This window comes from Thunnus albacares, chromosome 9 (genome assembly GCF_914725855.1).
Source record: "Thunnus albacares chromosome 9, fThuAlb1.1, whole genome shotgun sequence".
NCBI lineage: Eukaryota > Metazoa > Chordata > Actinopteri > Scombriformes > Scombridae > Thunnus > Thunnus albacares.
The window spans coordinates 33,059,103-33,080,582 of NC_058114.1; the positions used below are offsets into that span (position 1 = coordinate 33,059,103).

A 21,480-nucleotide genomic window follows, 5' to 3' on the forward strand; every position below is an offset into this window, starting at 1 on the left:
GTGTTTATCTCACTCTGTGATGTGTGGTGTTTTGATGGTTGCGTTGAGCTGCCTGGATATGAGAGGATGAACTGGGAACCTCCCACTGCTGCCCAGCAACATCTGAAAGCCCTGTGCTTAGTTCTGCCCCAGTTCCCCCCTCTGTGGCGGACAGGAGGGGGGGTGTTAAACCAGACAGCTCTAACATCATGTAGCAGCATGAGTGTTTTTGAACATGACCATAGATAATGTATGAGCACTTACAGTACAGTGAGCAGGTAGAGAGCATCAGAGAGAGTGGAGGATGTTAGGGGATGTGTGAGGGGAGGGGTTGGCGGGTAAGCACTGGTTTTACCACTGATTTTACACGTGAAGATCAGTTTACTTGTCGTCAGGAGTACTACTCTACCTATTTGCAGCTGCATCATGGGAAATGGATCTCTGCTTCTGCTGCATCCATTTTATCCATTCAGGAAAGTGCAATACTAGGATGATTCCTGATGGTTTTGTACCTTGACTTTCTAGTCCCACTTCCTGGTCACAGTTACCCCTCAACAAAAATGACAGTTTATGATAAGATTTGTTTTCATGAGGTTTGGTATGGATTTTCATGGTCCCCAGATGATGGCTCCTATTGTTTTTGGTGACCCTGTGACCATCATCACCATAAAGAAAGAAATTCTAACTGGCTCTTAATCATGAAATTTACTGAGCACATTCATGCTCCCCAGAGGATGAACTTTTTCCATATTGTTTCTTGTGTTTACATCACCTTCAGGGCAATTTAAGGTCAACTTAATACATAAAATCTGATAGCATAAGATTGCTATGTAATGTTCAGATCACATTCACGCTCCCAAGTCATCAACCCTTTTGATTTTAACCCATTCATCCATTCTTGAAGTGCCACCCTCAAGACGAAGGCGCTGGCATAGAACTGGAGTTATTTTCAGTGTCTCTTGACAGCCACCAAGACTTCAGACTTCTCTTGTATTTGCAGCAGGTTAGCAGGTTAGATAAACCCTAGTTTATAGGCTGAAATAAACAGCAAATTATCATTTTTTTTTGTTTATATGTGAGATCAAATATGAGATAAAACCAATAGTTTTCCTCCTAATATTTCCAAATGACAATACGACCCTCCTGACCTCGCAGCCACACAGTCACAGTGAGACCATCAAACAAGAATCATATTTAAATGACATCTAATGTACTTTGTTCCGATGGCTATGATACAATTTGATAGATTTTTGCAGCAGAACTCTGCTATGTGTGCTATTGGTTTTCAAACTTTTTGGGCTCGTGACGCCTTAAAACAAAGTAATTTCCACCCTGTCAGGGTGTGCATATGGTGAACAACTCAGCCAGAAAATGATTTTGCCTTTTCAGCTTGTTTGATTTGATTCATCATCACAGGAGGCCTGGAGGCTGAAAACTCTTGAATATTTCAAAAGAACATGGAAAAAACAGAAAAAAGCGGCATGATGTGAATTTATAAAATTGTTTTTCTATCTCATACAGTATCTCACAGACTCAAGACTCAGACTGAGAACAAGTCAACCATGACCTAAACTGTGTTGCAGAGACTTTGATGAGAATAAAAGTGTGTTCAAAGTATTTCAAATGTGATATGTTATGATATTGTAATGAGACAGGATTTTAAAAGGTCTGATCACCGTAATTCCAACTTCTCAGTGTTTTAGCCTGATGATGGTAGAATGTCAAATGTAGAGCTGCAACGATTAGTTGATTAATTGATAAGTTGCCAACTATTAAATTAACTAAATTTTTTAGGAAGAACATTTCCAAATACTTCGATTCCAGCTTCTCAAATGTGAATGTTTTCTGGTTTCTTTAGTCCTCTATGATAATAAACTGAATATCTTTGGGTTGTGGTCTGTTAGTTGGGATAAAACAAGACATTTGTGGACGTCATCTTGGGCTTTGGGAAACAGTGATTGACATTTTTCACCATTTTCTGACATTTTATGGTCCAAACAACTAATTGATTAATTGATTTAATACACAGCTGTTATACACAGCGCTGTCTTTAGTCTGAATGCAGCTGAGGAGTTCTGTATGTTGCTGAACAATGAGAAAAAGTTGAAAAAGAAAAGCGACGGTTTAATGACAACAGGAAACAGTATGTAGAGTCCCCTTTACACAGCCCATTGAAGGCAGGAATACTGTGCCTTGAATCCGCCTCACTCGTCTGTATAAAAGGTACGGACACGGAGTTGAGGGGCAGAGTTGCTCCACCAATAAGCCGGCTATGGAGGTAGTCAGAGCTGGAGCGACTGACTGTGTAAATGGGACAGCTAGCACAGCAGGACAGGGAGCTGACGCTGTTGTGTTATCAGGCGGTGTGGCGTACAGCTGCAGGGTTGAGCGGAGGTGTTTGAGGGTGTTTGTGCTTTAGAACGTAACCACTGTGAAACAATCAGAAAGTAACGTTTATTGATCTGATTCACCGGCTTCCTCACTACCAGCACTCCCTCTTTTCATTCACCCTCTAGCTCACTCAACCACAACTGCTGTCTCTCTCTCACTCAGGCTAGGAGACAAACGCCGTGCTGCTTTAAATGTTTGGTAAGATTTGATGTGCAACCTGACTTACAGCTAATTAGCTTGACTCGCTTTTGGAGCCAGCCTCAAGTGGCCATTCAAGGAACTGCAGTTTTTGGCACTCCCATGTTGGCTTCATTTTTCAGCCACGGAGGTTGCCGCTTGTGCTAGCCATGCATGCTCGTATGTAAACAAACCGACACACTGTTGTGTTGAAGCAGGATGGAGACAGGTCCTGGCAGATATGTAGCACGTTTAGGAACCGATAAGCAGAATCAAAATTTAAAAAAATTTTTAACGATTCCTTTGGAATTGGAATTTTGGAACCAGTTCTAATTTGGAACCGGTTCTCGATGCCCAACCCTAGATATAATGGATTCTTGCTTTCTTTAACAACTCTTTGTTGTACAATTCAAATTGACTTTTCTACTGACTGCCAATAACTTTCATCACCCTTGTTAATGAGTTTTTCTGTTTGAGGTTGAGAGATGTATACCAGCAAATGAAAGGAAACTGACTCAATAAAACAACGTCATCAGGGATCTGTCAACCTGGAATATGACTAGCTTCCTCAGACAAAAAAGATGCTGCTGCCTTTTATTACTTAATCTCAACATCTTGTCCGTTAATGATAGTGTTTTCAGTAGTTGGGTGGTGACATCTGAAATCAATGCACATATCCTTGGTATTTGTCACATTCGATTCTAAAAAGGCTTAATTATACCAATTCAAAACTAGTTGAAAACAGGACCATGAGACATTTCAGCATTGTTCAGCGGGCTCACTGTAAATGTATCGTCTGCAAACTTCACAATGTGCTGGTTGTCAAACTCACTATGACAGTCATTGGTGTACATAATATATGTGGGGGAGGGGGGAGAGGACAGAGCCTGGGGGGAGACAGTCCATATAGATGCACCAGCAGTTGGGGCTGTATGGTGTTGAAAGCAGATGAGAAGACGTGAAGCCTTCTAAAACTAACCTTTTCTTTGCTTTGTCATTTAGCCAACCGTTGTTCTGACACTGTACAAAGCTTGGAGTCTTTTTATTGCTTGTTTATTTGTACCACAGTTTGTCCCTCCTTATTTCATGTTTAATCTCCTGTAAAGAGTTTAGTACAGAGAGATTGCCCATCTTAAAAGCATGTTTTTTTCCTTGTTCAATAATAATTTAAGATGTTTGTTCACCCAGGGTTTGCTGTAAGGGTAGATCTTAACTATCTTGTCAGGACAAACAGCGTCCTCACAGTATGATATCCATGAGCTGACAACATCTGTGATTTCATCCAAGTCCCGGGATGATTCAGTGAACTCCTCCAGACAGCCTCACAACACCAGTGTGTAGCTTCCTCTGTCCAGAGTTTCACCTTTTTGGTGAGAACTTTCCCTCTCTGTAGGCAGGTGCCATACATTGGAATAAGATGTTGTGATCTGCCGTGCTTAATGGGGGGAGTGGTATGGATTTATACGCTCCTTTAACTGGGCCATAGCATTGATCTAGTACTTTATAAGTATATACTTCATAGTATCTTCCTTCAAAAACATATTTTTCATGGCTGAACTAAACATTTTAATATGAAAACTCTTGCACAGCAGTACAATTCTGTCAATTCCTGGTCAAACAGGATGCTACACAATCAATCTTTTTGTCATTTATTGAAACATTTTCTGTGGATGAAACAGTGACCAAAGCATTCTATATATGTGTCATCAGGCTCATATCATGTGAACACAAGCTACATTATCATGTGGTGGAAACTGAACTTAAGTCACATTGTGTGCATGGTCCGACACCTTAATAATTACAATAAATAATGCAGTTATATCCACACACACACACACACATATATACACAATGACTGAATCTCAGCAGCTCTTATCGCTGCTCACCACAATGTTTTCCAGCATCACCATCTCTTAGTTTTCTGTCTCTCTCTCTCCTCCTGACGTTCTTTCCTCTGTCTGGTAAGTGCTATTTCCATCCAACCATCAAGCACGTTTCAAATCAGGTTTTATAATACCACTAAAAATAAACTGTGAATTAGGTGTGTTTCTATCAGCTGAGGAGAAGGGAATAAATTAGCATCCTGAATGTGAAAATAAGGTAATACAAAAATAGGTACTGATGATCCAATCAACCAATGTATTTGTAAGGTATTCTGTATATTTTGAACTAATTAATGGTGATTCATTAGTGCTGATTAAGGGATGTGTTCCAACAGCAGGTTCCATTTTAGAGCCTGTTATTCCTAGCTGGCAAAATAGCTGTAGTTGCTAAGTAACACATCTTTATCAAATCTTTTTACAGTTTTTTTGTTCGCTCCTTTTTTTAATTCCGGTAATGTTAGCAGGCTTCTCATTTTCAGCTGTTCCAGTCACAAACATCAGCAGTCAGCTGTAGCTGTTTCACGTTAATGTCATAAGTAACTTGATCAAAGGCCAAACAGAAACTATTGCCTGATGTCTAGTGTGTTCTCTGCAAGATGGTGTCTGCACTTGTCAAAGATTGCTTGTGAGGAAAAAGAAACATCACTCCGTAACACCAGCGCGTATGACTATGAGTGTTTTTGTAGTTCAACAAGACCAACAGAGTGAAGAGTTACTGAAACAATCTAACACATCACATCACCTTCAGAATCTCCCAGTTCAACTTTTATGCATATCATATCATTATTGTAACTATTTTTACTGTAACTCCAAGAGTTTTAAATTGGGAGCTCAAGTATTTGGATGATGTAGTCTGTGAAACATAAGTTGTACAAAGTTACTTGACTAAATCTGTCAGGTAATCAACGTTTTCTATCCTCTGCTGTTCATCTTAGTTCCAGGTTGTAGCTTATGTTTGTGAACTTTAATAAGACTAACAGTGGAAACTGCAGTATCTCACTAGTAGGTCAAGTTATTTATGGCTTTAGTTACTTCCTAATGTTAAAAGCCAAACCTAATTAGATTTCATAAGAAATTCAAAAGGCTTCAAAATTGTTACACGGATTCAGTCGGTTAATCAGTTAAGGCCCGAGCACACTGGAAGCGTGAATCGATGCTCCTATGGTGCACTGCAGGCATCAGATTTGAAATTCCATCTCAGGTTTGTCATTTTGTTCTTTGTATTAACTGCTGCAGTAGTTGGATGTAATGAATGAATGAAAAGGAGAAATGCAGAGGAGGGAAATGAAACTGAAACTAAGAGTCTTTATGTCCAAAGTAAATCATCTGTTGACTGTTTGATGCTTATGTATTTGTGCTTTAAAATGTGACTGCCATGAAATAACCAGAATATAACGTTTTATTTCTCTCATTCAGAGGTTTTGTTCTTACTACCACTCGCTCTCCTTACTCGACCAACGCCGCGCTGTCTCTCTCTCTCTCGCTCGCCCGTTCACGGCTGATTTGCGCTATCTCTCTCTCTTTTTCGGCTGCAGAGAAAACTGTTTTGGTCGCTTGGTCCTCATTTGACGCTCTAAAATCGAAACAAGGTCGGAGTTGGAGCGTCGAGGCAGTTTGACACGCCTCATAACGCTTTTACTGAGTGTTCGGCCATTAAAAACAATGGGTGTACTTCAAAACGCCTGCGTCAGACGCTTCCAGTATGTTTAGGCCTTTAGTCCACTGACAGAAAAATGATGAAATGATTACTTGTTAAGTCATTTATCAAGCAAACATGCCAAACATTATCCAGTTCCAGCTTCTGAAATGCCAGGATTTGCTGATTTTAGGTTAGAACAAGCTATTCAAAGACATCGCCTTGAGCTCTGCACAATTGTTACGAGCACATTTCATTATGTTTTGACATTTTATAGACCAAATTAAATAAGACTAAACTTAAATAAGACCAAGTAAATAAATTGGTTCTTTGAAAAAGTAATCAAAAGATGAATGTATAAATGGCATCAATCCTAAACTGCAGCCCTGCATACAACTGCAGACTTACACGTTAACAGAGACATTTCGGAGGCTGCGTTGGACAGACATTCTGAAGACATCTGAGAAAATAAAAGCTTTCTTATGCAGTTCCTGCTGGAACCGAGCATCAAAGCATTTCGTATTACTGTGTAAATTTTATCAGATGTCTCGTTTCCATTCTCTTTTTCTGATTTGATACTCCATCTTGTCAAAGAAGTACTTGGACAGAAACCAAGCTGCAGCCTTCGTCCTTCCTCTTCTCTTTCCCAGCTGAAGAGGAGGTAGAAGACATTCTGGATGCACTGACTTGTCGTTAATGTGCCGACTGTGATGAGCTGACATTTGCCATTGACAGCTTTGTTCTGCATGAGTGTGCTGTGCCGGCTCATATCACACCGGAGACAAACTTGCGATGATTTCCGGCAAAATGCAGTCACAGCGCCGCGTACCTCCCCCCAGGCTTCACAAAAGCTATTTCCTCTCTGAAGGTAGGCTATACTTGGCAAACAAATAAAGAGGAGAAAATTGCAGGGAGAGTACAACCCTGCTGCTTCTGCTGAAAGCTGTTCCCGTTTCTGCCCGTTTATGGTTTTACTTCTGCAAATCCCGTCTTCAGCTTTGGGATTTACAGGCAGGCTAAACTCTCTCTGGCCAGGTCCATGGATCTTTCCTCTAATGCTCATCTAAAAGCAAGTCAGGTTTTACATGACTTTTTTTCTTCACTCTGATACTCCAGCATCTAGTTTTTTCTCCTTCAACCTCTTAAAACCAATTCTATCCCTTAAATGTCCCCTTAAGCAGCTTTAGAGAAGGAAAGAACTCACTTTTCCTGCACTGTATGGCAGCTCCACATACACTGTACATTCTGTATCTGTATCTGTTCTATGATGAGTGAATAATTCAAACCCAAGACAGCATGTCTTTTTATGGGTCAGATGGAAATATTGGAGAAATCTTGCATGCTCTAAATTCACTTTGACTTATTTGGTATCTTGGGACATTTTTAGGTCTTGACAAAACGTTTCCTTCGTAGGATGGCTGGGATCACCCTTTTACCCCCAGTTCACATGTTCACACCTCACACTTGTAGGCATGTTCAGCACTGAACGTGTAATTTACGTACTCAGCTCTGATTGGGAAGTTATTTTCTCCAGTTGCAACTGTACCAGTCAGTTCCTCTAGTAAGATGTTCCCATGCCCAGAGGATAAATCCTAATGACTTCCAGGATCCATTGAGGTTTGAGGTAACAAACAGTTGTTAAAGGCATTTGAGGTTACGACTGAATTATCTTAACATCTGTTGGATGAATTGTAATAACTTTGGTGATCCCTTAACTTGCATCATCCGGCCCTCTGTTTTGTAATTCAGTATGTGCTAATGGGGGACTAGAGTTAGGGCTGGGCAATTAATCGAATTTTATCTTCAATTACAATTTTGGCTTCCAACAAGTATTAAAACAAGATAATCGAGCTATAACGACTATCGTGCCACTCCGTTTCGCAGTGATGCTCTTGTTTTGTCTTGTGTTATGAGAAATCCAGTGCGCCCCTTTCCTTTACAGCAGTGTGCTTCCACCCCTCCCTAACAGCCCAAACTCTCTGGGAATCCACATAGTAAGCAAGACGTGAGCATGTTCTGTCAGTTTTCATGGACTGGGAGCCTCAATCAATCAATGTAGATACCGTCAATAAGTTCAAAACACATATACAGCAGATCCTTTCTGTGTAGTCTGTGTGGATTGATATATCTCATAAAATGGAAGCATTTCTGTTCCATGAGTCAGTGAGTATAATCATGTCAAATAATCATGATCTCAATATTGACCAAAATAAGAGTATACGAGTATGATTTTTGCCATTATCAAGCAGACCTAGCTAGAGTTAGTCTTTTGAAGTAGAATTGAGAAACACAGCTGGTTACGGTGGTTTGGGCATTTAATCAGGAGGTATTCTGGGGAAGTCCAACTGGGAGGAGAACTGTGGTAGACCATATATCCCAGTTGGAGAACGTGGATAGGGAGAAGGGCAACCTTGCTTAGCTTCGTGCTACAGCAACCTGGCAGGAGTGGTGGAAAATGAATTTGGATGAATGTTAAATACTCTAGATACTTTTGGTCTGGGGCTGTTCAAATCAATAAAAATCTTAATGCTACAGCATACGATAATATATTAGATAACAGTGTATATAATAGCTTTGTGTTAACAATTTGTTTTTGTCCCTTTCCTGGTTCAACATGACATTATCCCCCGTACACAAAGCCAGCTCCATAAAGAAATGCTTTACCCAGTTTGGTGTGGAAGAACTTGACTGGCCTGCACAGAGCTCTGACCTCAACCCCATCCAACACCTTTGACTGCCAGCCAGGCCTTATCACCCAACATCAATGTTGGACCTCACTAATGCTTTTAGCTGAATGGGAACAAATCTCTGCAGCCAGGTTCCAGCATCTGGTGGAAAGCCTGAAACCAGAAGAGTGGAGGCTATTACAGCAGCAGATTAATACCCATGGTTATGTCCACAAACTTTTGGCAATGTAGTGCAGATATTCTGTATCTGCTTTTCCTTGATGGGTTGAATAATTCACACCAAAGAGAGCATGTTTTTATGGCACAGATGGGAATATCCCAGATGTCTTGTACATCCTGTAACATACACATTCCTGAAATTCAACCTGACATGTGTGGTATCTGTCTGAAGTCTTGACAACATCTTTAAATAAAATACAATATGTAAACATGAACCCACTGGTGGGCTCAGCAGGAATGGAAAAGTTAAACACCCTGTGAACTTGCTGCTGGGTGTATTTAGACATCTAACCTTATCACAAACACAGCGCATAGCACATCGCGCAGGTGATTGATGTGTTTTTCTACTCAGGCTGACTTCTGTCTCTGTGTCTCTGTCTTCCACAGTGAGCTTCATGAACTGCGGTGGAGGGAAGTTGCGGTTTGAGGTCGGAGATGCGTCTGATTTCAGGATGAGTGAGGACGGTGTGGTCTACGCCCTGCGGCGCCTCAGCCTGGCGGGAAAGGAAAAAGAGGTGGTGGTGGTCGTCTACGCTCGAGACCTGCAGTCCAAACAGATCTGGAAAACCAGAGTGCACCTTCTTCTCCGACCAGATGGCAACAGAGCGGGATCTGAACAGGTAAAAGAGTAGCAGAGGTATAGAAAATAGTACCCATTTAGTTCCATTTGTAATTTTCATAATGATACATGGAGTGTACAAACGTTTATATTGTGAATAACAAGGACAGAGCCTTTCAATCAAGCATTTGGTTTTCAGTATAACATACATTTCCACAGAACTAATTCCATCAGTACAACATATTTAACAAAAATATTGTTTTTATTCATAAAGCATCTATAAGATCATAATCCCACCATTTCCTGATATTCTTTTATTGTGAAAATTCTTCAGGAAGTGTTGACTTTCTTTGACTATAGCTTTACAGAAACAGAGCAATTAAAAATACAACTGTTAAAGAAAATAGTATGTTACTTTAAAAGAGAAACTGGGAGCAGCAGAGTGGTGAGTACGACCTGAGCACACCTCAAGCTATTATTTGACACTATTTGAATGCTGATTTTTAATGTGGAAATGTACTCTTGTTGGCTGTTATCCAGGATTTCTTTGACCACTAGAGACACTGCAGTCTTTGCACAAAAACTGCCTCCAGTCTTTGTGCTTGATTTTCTTAAAATAATTCATTGTCGTTGTCCACATATGCTGATGCTCTGTCGAGGTTTATAAATCTACTTTCAAAAACATTTGATGTAGTTTATGATCTTCAGTGAAGACACATTTCACATGACTACATTTATTGCTGTTTTGATAAAAAAAAAATTGATTGGCTTGTTTAATTGAAACAGATTGATGTATCAAGATTTCTTTAACAACTTAAGATCAGTGAAGTCTGTAGATGATCTGACTATGTTTGGGGACAATTAGCCCAGTGGTTTCTGATGAGATGTTGAAAATAGGATTTTGAGAAAATTTAGAAAAAAATAATAAAATCTGATATTTTTAGAGAAGACCAGATGACTTGAGAGATTAAAATGATGAAAACAATCTGACTCTAGGCCAAACATAAACTTGTAGTGGATGAAGTTTGCAACCCACCTGCCAATCTTGGTATTTCTCTGTCTTAGGGTTTTTGCTGCTTGAACACTTTTAGCAGAGAACAATAATAATAATAATAAGAAGAAGAATGAAAACAAAAACAACAGTGTTCCTGCTGCTTGGACCCCTAATAACTGATTGTTTTGAGTCATTTATCAAAAATAAAAATCCAACATTGTCTGGTTCCAGCCTCTAAAATGTGAGAAATTACTGCTTTTCTCTGTTTATCAGTTTTGGCAAAAAAAGCATCTTCAACTTTTTTGAGAACATTTAGATGAACCAGTTAATGGAAAAAATAATTGATAGAGAAAACAAGCAACAATCAATTAATAAAATGATTATGATTAATGAGTGCTAATTTGCTTATTAATGCATTGATTAACTTGTTTAATATATGTATGATAGTATTTAAGGCAGGGCATTGGGCACCTTAAGCGCTTATTGTATTTATTAATCATATTTTGTTAAGTCTAAAGTAAATATTAATCATCCACTGTGAGAACACAACCATCACTGTCTCCAGGTGAACACACAGTGCACACAAATCACCTGTCACTGAGTAATTAGATACGTGAATCACCAGTTCATTAACACATACAGAAAGTGACAGTGTTAACACATACCTGGATCTGAGTCTGAAAATGCCAGTGTGTGTGTGTGTGAACCCTTTCAGAGAGAGAACTGTGATTTTTGACAGGCAGAATCATTAAACAGTCTGAGAATGATGGACTGTTATCTCCCCCGAAGGCCTCAGTAATGTTGGATGAACTATGTACAGATATAAAATCACAGCTTTTCTAGCCCAGCAGGCGTCTGAGGTTGGCCAAGTGCTGATTGCGGAGACAAAGCGAGTCAAACGGGCCATCTGTTAGTTTGTTTCATGTACAACAGCGATAATAAGGCCCTCTGCATGTATTTAGACAAGACACTGGCCTTGATTGGCTGTTCTTCTAAACACAGGCCAGAAATAGCTGGCTGCCATATGCTTTAGCTGCTATCAGCATCGCTCGCTGCAGTCGGTGAGGAGGCGAATCACAGAGAGTGAAAGAAGCTGTCAACAATCCTTCATAAGGAAAACTGGTGAGGGGCAGCCATGGCGGTTAACAGCCAGTCATTTGCCAGGGGAGCAGTGTCAGCACTGTGTCCTTCAACTGAGAGCCAGGACCAGGGTTATTATCAAATGAAACTGAAGACTGAGACAAACAGGCATCACATTTACAGCCCACTAAGCTCCAAATGTCAGTAAAATCATTCTTTGGTTGACAGAAATGGCCACATTGTAAGAACACCTTAGTTATATGAAGTGTTGAGTCTTTCCCATATTATAGAATATGGCAAAGACTAAAAATATTGTCTACCGCAGACCTGCCGGGCACACAGTACGTCTGGTCCCAATGGATAACCTGCTCCACAGCTTCTCTCTAACCTGCTGGCTAAGGCTTTGGACAGGGTTTTGTAATCTGTACAGAGGAGAGACATAGGGCACCAGTTCTTGATATCCTGCAGGTTAAAACAACCCTACGGCAGGACAGTGGCGGTGAACCTGAGACCAGACTTTCATAAAAAGCATCTAAATTTGCTAAAATATCCCTGAAGGCTTTGTAAAACTCAACAGTCAGGCCCTCAGTGCCCTTTAGTGTCCAGCAGGTCAGCTAAAGCCAATTTTTAGATTTGAGGATTTGAATGCGTCCTTGATATCCTGTGGATTCACTCATTGTCTCTAGTCCTACGATATCAGTCTCCAAACCTTTTATAGATCTGGTGATGTCTCATGTAACATTGAGTGTGTGTTTAATTTCAGTCTTTCCATGGTCCCACCACTGTCTAAGACAGGTAACATTACTCTACCTCTGTCTAAAAGCAGTCCAGAAATAACCAAGAGCATTCCTAAACGTTTTACTAAGCGTTAAAACTGAATTAAAATGCCAGTATGCCCTTTTAGGTAAAACGTTTGTAGTAAAAACATTACATAAAAGCAGGGAAATGATCTGTAAAGCCAACTGGCATGATTTTACACCTTTTAAATATATTTAAATGATGTTTTAAAAACAATAAAACCGGTCAGGTCAGGCTAAGGAGATCTTATCCTCCCCTTAGGTAGGACCATTTGTACTGTCTGGATTCCGCATGCATCCTTCTCCACACATCCACCAGGCCATGAGAGTAGACCACTTGCCTCAGAGCATTCTGGGAAGCCGGATGAGGCTCTGCATGGTTATGGTCTAAAAATTCATTTTCATTACAGTTAAAATCCCAACCCAAAAATAAAAAATCCTCTGAGCCACAGCCATTCAATTTGTCACTTACCTAATAACAGCTTCTTCTCTGCGCTGTTCGTTGGAGCGTAGATGTTGATAAAAACAACGATCAAAATGAGCTTTGGTTAAAAGAAACCTCCGCTCTACTACGTTACTGAAGAAGCTGGAGTGAAAGCTCTGGAAAAGAGGAAAGCCAGTCCTCCACTGAGAGTTGTCTTATGGTGTAAAATCACTTCCCCCTCCCTTTCTCTAGTCCAGTCTGCCTTATTGCTTACATCATTTTGCATTTCTTGTGTTTAATTGTTGCTGTTTAATATATTTTGGCCCTTTTCTGGTTCAATTTACATTCAGACTTCACACTCTAAAAATATCCATTCAATGACAAAATAACCAGTAAGGTAACGTGCAAAGTGAAGCCTTTCTCATCATCACTGATCAGCTGAGTACAAGTTTCTTCAGTCTAAAGACTTCCTGATCAGTGAGGTCATGTGGAATCTGGCTGAGGTATAAATAACGTCGCCATCAGGAAAATATTAGTTTTTTGTTTCTAGGAGAAAAGATTTTAACATTTCGGACGCATAAGACGTTCCGTCCTGGTTACCACTCAGTTTAACAAAGGACACATCACTGCTGTCAGACACACACTCCTCCTCACTATCACTGCTGTCTGACTGCACCTGCAGTCTGTCTGCACCCACTCTGCTTGCTTTTGCCTCACAACAAACATTTACAACTTTACTCCTACGATTACGCAGACATGGAATAGGTTTCCATGCTGCCTCCTCTTCTACCATCTCAGCATCCTCGACCTGTTCGCTCCATACTTTCACCTGTCCTTCCTGCCTGTCCTACCTAGGCCTACCTGTGTCTCACACACACACCATTTCCATCTGTGCCACAGCAGAAATGCTCTGCAGAACCGGGCCGCAGTACCGGACCACTCGCCACCACCGGTCACTCCACCCGAGCCAGGCGGAGCCGGCTCCCCCTTGCTCACCGCAACCCAAACATTACATAACAGACGAGGTAGCAAAGATAATGTTGTCAACCTTCAAATGGAAGTGAGATTTAGCTCCTCATCCCGATCGTTTTAAGATATGTAAAATTGTCTCTTGGCAGACACTCCATGTTTCAATATAAGAGATTTACAGCCAGAAAGAATCTTTTTAATAAGAGAAACAACTTCCCTGTGTTGGGAGAGCTCTCTGCTGAGGAACTCACAATTACAATTCGAGGGACGCTTGACATAGTGATCTTGGTCGTGGGCTGCGTCAGTGGCAGCACCAACACAAACATACCATTGATGGGAATACCTGTCTCTATGACCCGGTTCACCTTCTCTGCCTGGTCCAGGAAAAGGATTTCATGCTGAGTTTGACCACCTCCCTAACAGTCAACCCAACTTCCTCCATGGAAAGCAGTCTGTTCCCCCCTCGAATAACGTTCCCCTAATGTAGCACCATCTCCACAGTTAGGGTTAGGACTTCTTAGGTTATGGTTATGGTTATGGTTAGGCGTAGCAGAGATAAGTGGTTGGGGTTAAGGTAAGCCTGGGGTCAGGTGAAGTACCTCAGAAGACGACTGGTTATGGATAAGGTTGGGTGCAGGTTAAGGTTAGGGGACACACATATCGGACCAGCCAAGAAACTGGCACAAGCACAACCTCCCCAACCCAACTAAACACAACAAAATACACCAACAATCAACTAAATAAACCAATCACCACACAAAAACTATATTAAATTAAAGCACATGACTGAAAAAGACAGAAAAGATGGAAAACTCGCTCACTCCGTAGACCGACTCACTCCATGCTCACGCATGCGCTCAAAGAGACAGAGAGAGAGAGAGAGAACAGCAGTGGTCGAGCAAGATAGAGAGCGAATAAAGAGAGCGAGCAGCGCAGACGAAAAACAAAGCCGTGACTCAGATAAATAAAACATTATATTCTTATTGTTTCCATGGTGGTTACGTTCTAAAGCACAAATAAACACACCCACACCCCCACCACACAACCCTGAAACAAAAAATAACAGAATAACAGAAACTAAATATCTCAGTTACACAGCAGAGAAATAGAAGAAAGAATCAACTCATCAGTGGAAGATCAGTGGGATATTCAGTATACATTTCCCTCAGCGTTCCTGGCTCACAGGTCAATGAAGATAAAGAAGAAGAAAAATCAAAGAAAGAAAGAGATATTAGGGGGAGGAATTAAAAATGACGAGAAGAGTAACAGTAAGGAATAGAAACAATAACAACAGCAACACTAAACAGATATGCAGTGAATGATCTGGGTCATATCACTTTGACTGCCCTACATTCATTTTGAACCGAGCTAACATACATTCATGTGAGACAAAGCCTGTTAAAGTCATCCCCTCTTTAGTTAGTTTGCAGTTATATTTTTCCAGTGGTGTCAGATCATGTTATCTGTTTATAAAACTACAGAAAAAAAATCAATTCTTTCACTCTTTGACATTAGATCATTTCTTTGCTCTGCTGATTGGATTGATCATGTTCTTTTGTTTAATTTGTTCTGTTTTTAGTTGATGTAGTTGGTAACAGGATTACCTTGCATATAATGACCCTGATCTCTCAATGATTCTTGTTTTGTACATGCTTTTTACAAAGTGTACTACAGATTATTTATTCTTTACATAAAGGATGGATGGTATCAGATTTTGTTTATTTCATAAATAGCATTTAATTGAATGAACGACTTATAAAACTGTTGAAAATATCCATCCCATCCCTACCTCCGAGGTCAGGGCTTTATTTTCCTTGAGCTGCAGGTGAATTCTATGAGAGTGAATGAGCAGCTCTCTTCTTTTTTTCTTTCTGTGAATCCTGCAGTGTACTGTACTGCTCAGTGGCAGTCATGCAGATCTGTGGTTGCATAGAACACACATATACGCACACACACACACACACTCACACACACAGTGACAGGTGGTGGTCATTTATCAGACGGACTATAATGAGATCATTAATCCAAGCCACTGGAATGAGGTCAGAAATACCCCAAGTCATCAAGCCGTCCCAGTACGATGTCTCCGCAACTCAGCCGTGTGCTATGTGTATGTACGTGTGTGTGTGTGTGTGTGTGTGTGTGTGTGTGTGTGTGTGTGTGTGTGTGTGTGTATCCCAATATACAACGGTTGTTTACTGTCTCTGCAGGTAAAGCCCAGTGATGCAACACTGACTCAGCGGGTACCAGAGATCTTGTTTCCATGGCACAGCGTGGTTGTCAAGGGTGATGGCACTCTAAGGCGGGTGAAGAGGGACTGGGTCATTCCGCCTATCAACGTCCCCGAGAACTCACGCGGACAGTTCCCCGAGGACCTAGTCAGAGTAAGACACACATACATACACACACACACACACACACACACACACACACATAGCCTTTCTTACTGTAGCTGTGAGGACCCTTCACTGACTAACCCTAAAGCAAGGAAATAAGTACATTTCATTTTAAGGGAAATAAATTGAGTTTAACAGGAAAGCCAAGAACATTAAAGGCACATATAAGCCAAACTGTAATTAAAACAATTAAATGCAATTTAAAAATACAACCACAACAAAATGAAACAAATCAAATGCAAAGGAAAAAACGGAATGTTTTTTAGTCTTCTTTTAAATGCTAACAGTGAAGCAGATTTAATTCAATCTGACAGAGTATTCCAGCAGCTGGGAGCATAAAAACTAAAAGCAGCTTCACCAACTTTGCATTTAACCCTTGCAACAGCCAAAGGGCATGTACCAGATGACCTTAGAGGTCTGATTTCTGACACGCATGTCAGAGATGTTCTGCGAAGCAAGGCTGTGCAGAGCTTTGGAGGCAAGATGTGAAATTGTATTATTAATTCTACAAAACTGATGTAGAGATCTGAGAACTTATGTGATGAAATTTTCTCTTTCTTGGTAAAATTCTGGAAGCAGCATTCTAAATAAATTGTAGTTGGCACAGTTTCTTAGGTGCACCACTGAGAAGGGCATTGCAGTAGGCAAGCTGAATATAGATAAATGCAAGTTTTTTTTTTGTGCATCCACTATTGACAAGTCTCACCTTAGATACATGTAAAGGCAGTTTATAGTCACTGACACAGCCTGAAAAGTAAGATCACCATCAGCAATTACACAGATTTCTGACTGGTACGTATAAAGGACATGGAGGCCAAACATGAACATATCTCTTGCCAGTAAGGCTTGGCACCAACAACAAGGATTTCTGTGTAATTGTTAAGTTGCAGGACATTGCGGGACATCCATTTATTTGTCTTGAATGCACTCAATTAACGACTTAACATGAGTCATGTAGGGTATCTGCAGGTCTTGAAAGGTCTAGAAAAACACTGAATTCAGTTCCCTCAAAAAATGCCTTAGAAGGTATTAAAAAGTCTTACATTTCATTTACAAAGGTGCTGAATATTTCCTGCTGTAGACAGCAACATTAATTATAACTTTTTTTTGTATGTGTTTTTGCGGGCTGTTGGGAGACATTCTACTTCTATAAACTATAAGTGAGACTGATGCAACAGTGAATTGTGCTGCAGGAGGCTGCTTGATAGTTTTTTGTGGAGTTTCAGTAGCTACAGTAGCTAGGAAGTGTTGATTTTTGCAAAAACTAGTATTAATGATTTTTTAATTGGTTAATCCATCCATCATCCAGGTCAGATGAATTATATCACTAAAAATTATCGTTGTACAGTATATTCCTTGGAAATACTGACAAATATGTGATATAAATATCAACAAATATGCACAATCATTGCAGGCCTTATTGTCCGCCATTCTTTGACCGGTGTGACAGTGAAAAAGCTATTAAATTGCATTCTATATGGTACTATAAAGTCTTTGAAAGTCTTTTAAATTTAATTTGGTGAACACCGAAGAAACTCTGTCATGGAACAGTAACATGTTCAACCAACACAAGACAAAAAAATCAACTAAACAGCAGTGGACCAAGAATAGACCCCTGGGGGACCCCGTCTATAATGTCTAACTTTGCAGACATAGAGAACAAATGCAGAAATATATTGCCAGGTAGGATGTAAACGCAACACTGACACAGACAGGCCCATCTACCCACCTCTCAAATCTCTTACAGAAGAAGCTCTGGCAGTACCTGTTAAGCCACACACCATCTCCTGTGGATGTGTGCGCATGGTTTGCAACAATTAGTGTGTGCATACAAGTTACAGTACTTCTATTAGCATGAACACAGGTATGAGCAGTACTTCCACATATACCCTCCCCCTCCCAATTCCATACAAAAGCCCGCTGATAACCTTGGTTACTGTTTTCTCTTTAAGAGGATAAGTCAATTATATAGTTGCAGTTAAAACTTAAATGACAATTCTAGTTAAACTGGATTGGATTTTACACTTTTCTCCATTTTCTTTCTTTTTTTTTTCCTGTTGTGCAAACATGTCTGTGTGTTTGTCAAGACCTGTCCTCACAGTGCTGCCTCTCTTTTCTTCTGTATTAATCTTATGGACAGCATGCAGGATGTTAACGGTGCACCAGGCATCACAGTTTATTTTGACTTCAGCTCAAATCAGGTTTTCTGTAGTTACGTAGCAGCAGCCTCAAGCATTTGCTGAGTGTTGCCTGTGCAAGCCTAAAGTCATACTGACATATGAGACACATCCAGGTCAAACTCAGAAAGTTTAGCTTCACTTGTATTTTATCATATTCTTACCTTTAAATAGGCAGCTGTGCTGACTGGGAGGAGATATTTCCCAAAATACACAGACAGAAGTAGATGCAACAGATGACACAAAAAAGTGAAAAAAAATGCTGTTTATCTTGCGCAGGTACTTTCACATAGAACATGCTTTTTATTCAGTTACTCCACATTAAACCACATTAATTGATGTTTCAGCTCGGTCTTCTACTTTGCCTGTGTATAGTAAATTAACTGTAAATACTTCCCTGCCACGCCCTTTCTCTCTCCTCCCCTCTCTGTGCATCAGATCCGCTCAGACCGGGATAAGAACCGGATGCTGCGTTACAGTGTGACGGGCCCCGGGGCCGATCAGCCTCCAACGGGCATCTTCATCATCAACCCCATCTCTGGCCAGCTGTCTGTCACCAAGCCTCTGGACAGAGAGCACATCTCCAACTTCCATGTAAGACTGTGATAGCTAGGTGGCAAAGCTAACACTGCTCACTGTATGTTTGGACTTAAACTGTTTGTTCTTACTGCTGAATCATCTTACCTCTACTGCACCTTAAACACAGAGTACTATGTTGCCAAGCACCTCACAGTGTTTTGGTGAAGACGATGGGAAAATAAACAAGTCCAAATTGTGAAAAAGAAGTAGAAAATCTGGAAAACATTATAGAAAAAACAATTGAGCCCTCAAATTGGGTCTAAAAATGAGCAAAGCTGAAGTAAGTGTGCTCACAGTTTATTTTCAGAAACTAAGATATCCTTGTTAGAGAACCACAGGGACCTTGGAGTGTTGTAAAGACACAAAACAGCTCAACATTTTGGGAAATTACACTTTCTTTCCATGGATCGATACCACACTCACATCTGTTTGTTAAACACAAAGCTGGAGCCAGGAGGCGATTAGCCTAGCTTAGCATAAAGAAGCAGGGGGAACACAGCAAGCCCGGCTCTGTCCAAACAGCTGAAGCTCACTAATTAACAAACAACATCCTGTTTATTTATTCCATATTCATTCGTAGGTTTCTCTCTTTGTTCTTTTTACATAACCAAAGAGAAATACAAAACATTCACATAGCAGGCATTTATTCTTTAGCTGGCGCAGACCGTTGCTTTTGGGGGTTTAAATGCTAAATTTAGTAACAAATAAGTTAAATAAGTGAATTCCATCGCCGGAAGGCCAGAATGGAGCTTGGCTGTTGTCTATAGTGTGCACTCTGCAAGCAGGTCAGACAAGATCCTTTGGAGGTAAAAGAAACAATGATCAAGAGTGAACTGTTTAACATTAGAGTGGTGAGTCTTCTCTACTAAAATAATCCAGCTGATTGCATCACTTTCATTAGCCAGATTCTCATGAATGAATCTTAATAGTTCTGCATCAGGATCAACAGTATTTGGAGCAAGTCATGAAAAATGTGGCCTTCAGAAGTAAGTAGTTCTGTATTATGTGTCTCATCTCTGTTTAATTTAACAGAGTTTGTGAACATTAATTAGCCTTAAAGTCAAAACTTTAGTAATTCTCCCTTTTGATTCAACAGAATTTGATCTTAATTGAATGTAACTTTGGTGACTCACAAATGTTGACAGCCAAACCAACATGTTTGATAAGGAAACAGAAACAAGATTCAGATGATATAAAAATTCAACTGAAACACAACCAAAACACTCATATTTACAGTTCAGATGATTTACCTCTGGGCTTCCTGTTTCACTTGATGGGTGAATCTTCTTCCAGTCTGCCTCACCCCTTCGCTCACATGTCAGCCCTCCCCCCCTCTGTTTTTATTTTCATCTTTGCTGTCACTCTCTCCTGGAGATATTCTCTCTCATGCACAGAGATGAAGAAGAAATTAAAAAAAAAAAAAAAGACTCTTGGTGTTTGCTCACTATATCTAATACAGTCACATACACCTCAGAGAGCCGAGTCTAACCTTTTGATCTGAAGGAATGCACACACACACAACTCACACAGGGGAGTGGAAATCTGGAGTCGCAGCAGGGTGATTTGCATTTAAGCCGTCTGATGAATATTCATGTGATTGGATGTAGTTGTCAGAGCTAGGAGCTGGGATTGGCCGACATGTTTATGCATGAGGGAGGCTTTGGCTCTTTGAGAGCCTCATACAGATGCTACATACACTGTAAAGGAATGACATATCGAGGGTCCGAGGCCAATCAATAGCTATATTCAGCATCTTTGACCATGTTATGCTAAATAAATAAATCTTGTTATTCTGCCATCTTAATTGGGAGCATCAAAGACTGAATGACTGAATTATGTTAACTGAAGTTACATAAAAACTGGAAATCTTTTGTTCTTAGATAGATTTTCACTGCTCTATGGAGATTGCTTTTTTTGCATTTTTCAGTAGTTTTCATTAATTTGATATTTCATATTATACATTGTATGCACATCAGCTGATTTTAAAGGCCAATCTTGATTATAATGTATTCTATTGTGTAGATAACTGTCAGACCTGCAGGGGTCATGCTCTGCTGCACACAACCTTTTTTTGTTTGATGTACCCCCACAGCCCAATTAGTTGGGGTCAAGTACTCCTTTACTGTATCTCTTCAATAGATGGAAGTGCCTGCATGGAACCCGTACAAGACAAGATGATTCTGGAATTATCGATATTTAGGCTCGGTCTCTCTCTTTTATTCAGTAGGTTTGGTCCAGTTTGGAGTTGTATTACTAACATTCTTGTAGCAGAAGCTGGATGTTTCAATGATTTCTCCATTACTTTATACTTATCAAAGGTTAAATATCAGCTGCACACCATTTTTTAATCCTATTTGTGTTGATTCTTCCCCTAAACACAAATATGTGGATATACTTTATATCTATTTTTTTAGCAAATCACTTTTTTTTTCTCTTATTAGCTGAGGCACACCACAATATGTCCAAGTTTTCCTCTTGGGCACCAGCATGGACCCCTTGCTGGGAATCACTGCGCTACTACACAATACTTCCT

General features: G+C 40.2%; 1 protein-coding gene across 1 annotated transcript in view; it reads left to right on the forward strand.

Moving 5' to 3' along the window:
• Positions 1-21,480, forward strand: part of LOC122988782 (cadherin-2-like) — a 102,839-nt gene that overhangs the window by 42,851 nt on the left and 38,508 nt on the right. Inside the window, exons 3-5 of the mRNA XM_044361397.1 lie at positions 9,360-9,592; positions 16,006-16,179; positions 18,807-18,962. Of these exons, the coding sequence (XP_044217332.1) occupies positions 9,360-9,592; positions 16,006-16,179; positions 18,807-18,962 (563 nt within the window). The remainder of the gene's footprint in view (positions 1-9,359; positions 9,593-16,005; positions 16,180-18,806; positions 18,963-21,480) is intronic.